This window comes from Trypanosoma equiperdum, assembly GCF_001457755.1.
Source record: "Trypanosoma equiperdum strain OVI genome assembly, contig: ctg_2003, whole genome shotgun sequence".
Classification (NCBI taxonomy): Eukaryota; Euglenozoa; class Kinetoplastea; order Trypanosomatida; family Trypanosomatidae; genus Trypanosoma; species Trypanosoma equiperdum.
In genome coordinates, this window is record NW_027124065.1 from 1 (window position 1) to 6,316 (window position 6,316).

A 6,316-nucleotide genomic window follows, 5' to 3' on the forward strand; every position below is an offset into this window, starting at 1 on the left:
CATGGCCTACCTTGTTGCCGTAGGCAGTACTAAATTTAAAAGAATTCCTTCGGCTGATAATATACTGAATCTTTTTGCTGTTCAGTTTATTTTGCACTGTCTCTCATTTTGGTGCGGTGCGGCGTATGCTTCACTGTTATGAATCATGTCTTTTCCTGTTTTTTTCAATATTTTTCGACATCGTTTGTGCCGTTGTTGGGTACAGGTTTTAGGTGTTAATCCGTTGCTGAGTAAATTTGGTTCTTAAATTTCGATTACTACGACAAGTAGCTGAGCGATGAGTGAGTCTAGTGCGACCAGAAAGCATGTATATGGATATGAACTTTACAGTAAAAATGTTCACCAATATCCATCTATTACTGATGTTAAAACCGTAAAGGGTGCAATCGCAGGAAACATTCATGACTACCTCAATCATTTGGGTGCATTTGAAGGGAATGCGCGTCGAGAGCGTGGGGAGGTATTGGCGTATTCGCTTTTGGTTGGTGCCCTCTCTCTGGCCTGCGCGATATATTTCGCCAAAGACGTATTACTGCCTTACAAGTTGCTTACATTATCTCTCATTGGGGTTACAGGTGCTGCCACCCTGTGTGCTTACGTTTGTGACTGCAGACAGAAATCGGACAATATTGCCTTCCTGGCCACGTGCTCAGCTTCTACCGAGGCGAAGGACTACCTTCGTACCTTAAAAGGGCATCGGGTTTGCATTCGCTTGGGTGAGGTACCCAACTCGTCAGCGCTTACCATGGAAGCGCAGGTGGTTGGGCCTCCTTGTTTCTTCGGCGCTCCAGAAGTGCACTCATCATCGTCGAAGGTGGTGCCATACGGACGTTACTTCACTAAAAGCGGGTACTTTTTCCCTCCTCCGCTCATGAATGACGTGGATAATCTTCTAAGCTCATTAAAGACCTCGACCTCAAAAAAGAAACGGCAATCCTAACACCGCAGATGCCTTCTAAACAATACAAAAACCGACTGCATCATATCTACGTTCCTTCTAATTTCTTGTGTTGTTTTTCTCTGCTTGGGATGCGGCGCGAGTCAAGAAGCTAGCGCCCGTGCACCCCTCTCCTACCCAACAATGCACATATCGTGTACCCCATTCATTTCACTAGCTCAACAAACTACAAGGGAGGTGCTTAGGGCATAAACAAAACTCTACTACGCAAGAGCGCGGAGAAGCTGATCAGGAAAATGGTGTCTGCAACGGCAGTTCGTCGTTTTGGTTACGTTGGTGCGGCAGCAAACTGGCTTATACCCCTTGCTGCCATTGTTAATCTTCCTACGCGCAAACCCAGTGAGATTGACCCTCTGATGACCGGTGTTTTGGGAACGTACAGCGCAGTGTTTGTTCGATGGTCGATAGCCATCTCGCCACCAAATTATCCCTTGTTTTTATGTCACGCGACGAACTGCGTGGTGCAGGCCGCAACCCTTGTCCGAAAGGCAGTGTGAATATAGGGTGTGCTGACTTGCGTAGTGAACACCGACGGTTCTTTCACTATATAAACCTCTAGGAATATAAGTTATCGTTTACATCCCTTTGTTGGAGCGACTCCCCCGTGAGAGGCAAAAGAGTGCATAAAGTCAGGAGACAGTGTGACGAATATTGAGTGAGATGAGTGTCTATATCCGACTTTCAGTGTTCCCTACCCATGCATGATTAAGACCGTAGCATCTGAGCATCTACCGTTATTAACTATGTGAAGACGGTTTGACGTATCCTTTGAGTGAAGCAAAAAGAAAAAAAAGAATTCCCCTTCTTACTTTAATGGCGGTGGCCTGCTCCAGCCGAGTGACTGGCTGTTCTCGGTTGAGTTACCTTTAAATGTTGTTTCCCCCCTTTATGCTAGTTGAAGTTGTGTACCGCAGATTTTTTGTAACTCACTGAAGGCTAAGGGAGTGACAACCGGGGAAACAGGTAAATATTCAACGTTGTCGGGTGGGGCTCCTGTATTATGTTACTGTCTGTAAGGACACTGGCGAAGATGCTTGTTTCATGAAATGGGTGGTGATATTGCAACGATCGGATGTTAGGCTGCTGAAGAGATTTGTCATTGCCGGAGGAGGGCGGCCTGGAAATTTTGTGCATGACATTTTTTGTGAGTTACCCTGACATTTTGTCGCTAATGTGACGTGTGATTGTGCATTCCAGCGTGTAAATGTCAACGTGTATTTAGTCGCCGCTCGTTTTGCTAGACGCCAGCGCTGCATAGCTGCTTGCGCCAACGTCGAACATATTCCCATTTGAAGGTAGTTTGCGGTGTCGAAGAGAAAAGTGTCCCTACCACTGGGTCTGCTTTCGCCACGTGTGTTTGTGAATAATGAACGCGGCACTCTTCAGAAAGAAAAGTATTAAGCTGCTTCTACGTTCTGTTGTTTTTGACCCTGTTTGTTCGGAGGGGTGAAGTATGGGGCATACGGAGTGATGATTGGCTGTTATGCAACGTTTTGTGAACTGTTGAGAGGGCATGTTCCTGTTACTTGGACTTTTCTTTAGCACTTTATCCTTGGGAGGGGTTTGCCAACCGCGTGCCTGTGGTCTTCAGCCGTGCATTTCTTTCCTCTTTCTTCAGCCTCATCGTTGTAGGGCGCTGACCAGGCAATATACAACTTTTAGGGAATTTTGCTCCAAGTAAAGATTGAATATTGTGGAAAGAGGTTTTAGCTGACCCACAATGACCTGCGTAAAAGAGTTGTTGCAGCTTCCAACGGACGAGGTGCGCGCTTGTGTGTTTCCCCTTTCTGATGTAGAGGTTACTTTAGTCCTCTGTGAATTGGGAAAACTTCTGCAGAGATGGCTTTACGCCACGCGCTACAAGTTGGTTTCCTCATTCGAGGTATTTCTTCATTTATTTGTGCACGTAGCGGACAGAGAACCGAAAAGGATAGCCAACGCTTTCCTCGGTTCATGTAAAGAGGGCCAGCACCTGTCGTTGCTGGCAGATGTATGTGAAACCCTCTTCTCACCATCCCGGATTTCCCTTCTTGCTGAAGTGGACGTAGAGCTTTTCTTAACATTCTTAAAGTTCCTCTGTGACATTCCTGTATTGAAGGATCGGCTCGGTAATGTTCTGATGAAGATTCTCCTGGAATTCCTCTCCGCTGCGGTGGAGCGCGATGGGGACTACCGTCAACCCCGAGCATGTGCAAGCGTGCTCATCACCCTCACACGTGGGTCAAAGGCAAACAAAGATCGTATGAAGGTGGAGTGCGACCGTTTGGGGGAGACCCTTGAAAAAACAACTGATGTCTATCTGCGACTTCAGTGTGTTGAGTTGCTGTTTCGACTTCACGTACACGACGGAACAATTTTAGCTACTTCCTCATTGTGTGGGCTACTGAAGAGTGGTGTGCCAAAGCTTCCAAACGATGAGCATTTATTAACAAACATGCTGGTCTTGCTAGAGTCCTACGACGCTGACCGAGAGGTCCCACGAATTCTGCAGTTTACAACAATCCTTGTTGAAGTGGACAGCATACAGGTATGTGGGCCCACGAAAATTTATTTTTCCCTATCTATGCTAGTAATTATGATGCCGGGGTACACCGGGGACAACATTACAATTCCATATGAGCATATCCGTTCTATGAAGCTAACTAGGGAACGTAAACTGGGACTTCGTTTGCACGTTGTTCCACCGCAGTTGTCGGGTATCATGTCGTTTGAGGCGTTGAAGGACACGTTAACAGTTTCGTTAACGCAGGCGACGGTCGATGCCTTTCGCGCATCAGGTATTCGGGATTGGGTTGCTGCTAGAAAGAACTTTGCTCCTCTTGGAAGCGCTCGGGAGGTGAGGGACACTTCCACTAAGCTGTATGCGCTGTCGGTTCCAGAGACGGAGAAACGTGGGAACACCGAAGGATACAATGCTGGTGAAGGGCGGGCTGCAAAACGGGACGAATTGGGGATGCCTTTCTTGGAAATCAAAGAGGAGGGGCACCCATCTGGTGGGGGAAGGGGGAACGGAGACATGGGGATGTTTCACGATCTTAATGAGGTCGCCACCAGCAAGGTTACGCGAATGCGCCAAGACTGCCGCCGGGAGCTTCAGTCTGTGTTTCACTTCGCGGAGGAGGAGATAGAGAAGATGCGGCGAACAAACGCATCCGAACGTGATGCTTTCAACACTTCATTGAAGGAAGACTTGATAATGATACGGCGCGTGGGGGCTCAAGTGAAAACGAAAACTGCGGAGTGTGTCGAGTCACTTAACCAGGAGTTGACTGAGACTCAGGCTCTCGGTGAGCTTCTCAGGGATGAGCTGGGCAAGCTACAAGACAGCCTCACATCAGCGCTGCACAGCTCTGAGGAAGCTGAAGTGGGGCACCTTATTGAGCTAAAAACGTTGGTTGACGCAGAAATGAAATCTATTAAAGACAAGTTGATGAGGCTAGTTTCTTTAGCAGGGCCATTCCGGACGTTGGGAAACCACACTTTGCAGCGGGAGCCGGTGGCTGGTGCTAGCACATAGAGAAGCGGCCTACAAGGCGGTCACGGAAGTCCCAACGCAGCTGTGACCGCCTTTCCTGTTAGAGGGAAAATGTTATACCGCGTCCGGAATACAGGTAAGGCTTTTTTTGTTCATATTTTTATGCATATAAATGTGCTTATTTTACGCAAATGACTTGTTTCTCCGCGTCAGTATGGGCAGTTGCGTGCGTAAAGTGTCTCGCAGCGCTATTTCCTCTCTGCACGTGTTGCGGCGACATGTTTCCTACGACTTTCTTGTCTCCCGCTTTTTTTTCTTGCAAATAACGACGATGATTATGGTTGCTACTGTTGATGCTGTTTTTTCCCCTACGGCGCTTACTTCGTAACCACACACAAAGGGGCAAAGGTGAGAAAAAGCGAAGTAGCGGATAGACGCTAAAGAGACAATGTCGGATGTAAAAGGGGCGCTTACACGCCTGGAGCGCCTGCACGAGGCGTGCGGCGGTGCCGGTCTTTCAACCGTGGGAGCGTTACCGGCTGACGGTGGGGCAAATATGAGTGTCAACGAAGTGGGTTCCTACGAGAAAGGCCAATACCATGTCGCCTGCTTGATGAAGAGAGCAAGAGAGAGTATGACTATCCTGGCGGAGACTGGGGAATCCATGGACATAGCGCGGAGAGCCGAGATATCAAATTCGATCCGGCGGGATATGAGTGCTGTTAAGAAAGAGTGCACAGCCTTGAATCGGGTGGCAATGAAGGAGGGGAAGCGTGGTGACTACATGCAACTTCTTTCTTTTGTTAATAAGACCGAGCAATTTCAACGCCGTCTCCATAATGGCCCAGTGTTGGGCGAGGCTTCAGGAGCAATAGGTGATGGGAGCACACACGTCGGTGGAACTACTCCAGGGGTGCCGGAAGCTAATGCGGTCACTGCCGATTCAGAAAACCGCGAAGTCGGCTCGTTTATTTCGGCCAGTGAAGTTGAAGGGTTTCTCCAGTTTTTTGAGGAAACGAGGAAGCGTGACGCTGAAATAGATCAGGTATTGGAGAGAATCAGCGCCGGCGTTACGCGTTTACAAGAAAACGCGTTGACACTTCGTTCCGAACTGTGTACACAACAGCGTCTTCTCGACGATACGGAAGAAAAGGTCGATGGTATACACGCAAAGTTGGACTCCTTGAATATCAAACTTCGTCGCACACTAGAGCAGGTGGATAAGGATCGCATGTCCGTGTATATCCTTTGCTGTTTGCTTCTCCTTGGCATCTATGGGGCGATATACAACATGTCTAGGTGAGGCATTTTATAAATTACCTGCACAACATAATGAAAGGGAGGTGCTTCGATCCTGAAGCTGCAGGGATCCAACAAGGAGAGTATTACCAGTTAGTTAAATTTGCGCTGAAGTTATGGGGAGCTAACAGGGAGGGGGCATTCATGCTCTTTCTTCAAACTTACCCATTTCCATCCATCTCTTTGCTCTTTTGCATACTTTCTACTGCGTGTCTGCCCGTGTTTGTTAGGTTGGGCACAAACTTCACTTTGCTTTTGATACTATGTGATGGGGGTTTGTTGCTGCGCCCTCCAGGGGCGTCGGATGAAATCCGTGAGGTATGATCCTCGGTTTGTGTCTTTATTTTTCATCCCCGTTCCTTTAACTTTTAGTAGCAGCTTTGCCCCTCTGCGGTGGCGTCTACCGACTTCTGGTCACAGGTTGCGGACACACACACACAAAAAAAAACTGTAGTGCCATCAAAGGGAGGAAGTGAAGGATTGCATCCCTCGGTTCCAACACGACGAATGCAACGCCGAGTGCAGCTGCGTATCTCTCTTACTGCAGCCTCTAGTTTTTTCTTCTGGCAGCATCGCTCCTATTA

General features: G+C 48.1%; 5 protein-coding genes and 1 pseudogene across 6 annotated transcripts in view; all 6 read left to right on the top strand.

Annotated features, from left to right (window-relative positions):
• Positions 1-277: 277 nt before the first annotated feature.
• TEOVI_000850000 (uncharacterized protein) lies at positions 278-940 on the top strand (the record flags this gene model as incomplete). Its single annotated transcript, XM_067223920.1, has 1 exon — positions 278-940. One exon carries the CDS (start codon positions 278-280, stop codon positions 938-940), a length of 663 nt encoding a protein of 220 aa, XP_067080021.1.
• A 254-nt stretch (positions 941-1,194) lies between these two features.
• TEOVI_000850100 (Uncharacterized protein family (UPF0041), putative) lies at positions 1,195-1,455 on the top strand (the record flags this gene model as incomplete). Its single annotated transcript, XM_067223921.1, has 1 exon — positions 1,195-1,455. The coding sequence occupies one exon, from the start codon at positions 1,195-1,197 to the stop codon at positions 1,453-1,455; it is 261 nt and encodes an 86-aa protein (XP_067080022.1).
• A 1,223-nt stretch (positions 1,456-2,678) lies between these two features.
• Positions 2,679-4,475, top strand: TEOVI_000850200 (kinetoplastid kinetochore protein 18; the record flags this gene model as incomplete). The annotated part of the gene is made up of 1 exon (XM_067223922.1): positions 2,679-4,475. One exon carries the CDS (start codon positions 2,679-2,681, stop codon positions 4,473-4,475), a length of 1,797 nt encoding a protein of 598 aa, XP_067080023.1.
• Positions 4,476-4,881: 406 nt separating this feature from the next.
• TEOVI_000850300 (syntaxin, putative) lies at positions 4,882-5,736 on the top strand (the record flags this gene model as incomplete). The annotated part of the gene is made up of 1 exon (XM_067223923.1): positions 4,882-5,736. The coding sequence occupies one exon, from the start codon at positions 4,882-4,884 to the stop codon at positions 5,734-5,736; it is 855 nt and encodes a 284-aa protein (XP_067080024.1).
• A 29-nt stretch (positions 5,737-5,765) lies between these two features.
• TEOVI_000850400 (uncharacterized protein) lies at positions 5,766-6,056 on the top strand (the record flags this gene model as incomplete). The annotated part of the gene is made up of 1 exon (XM_067223924.1): positions 5,766-6,056. One exon carries the CDS (start codon positions 5,766-5,768, stop codon positions 6,054-6,056), a length of 291 nt encoding a protein of 96 aa, XP_067080025.1.
• Positions 6,057-6,239: 183 nt separating this feature from the next.
• TEOVI_000850500:pseudogene overlaps positions 6,240-6,316 on the top strand; it is a 338-nt pseudogene continuing 261 nt past the window's right edge. Inside the window, exon 1 of the mRNA in view lies at positions 6,240-6,316. This exon is cut by the window's right edge and continues 19 nt beyond it. Coding sequence covers positions 6,240-6,316 — 77 coding nt within the window.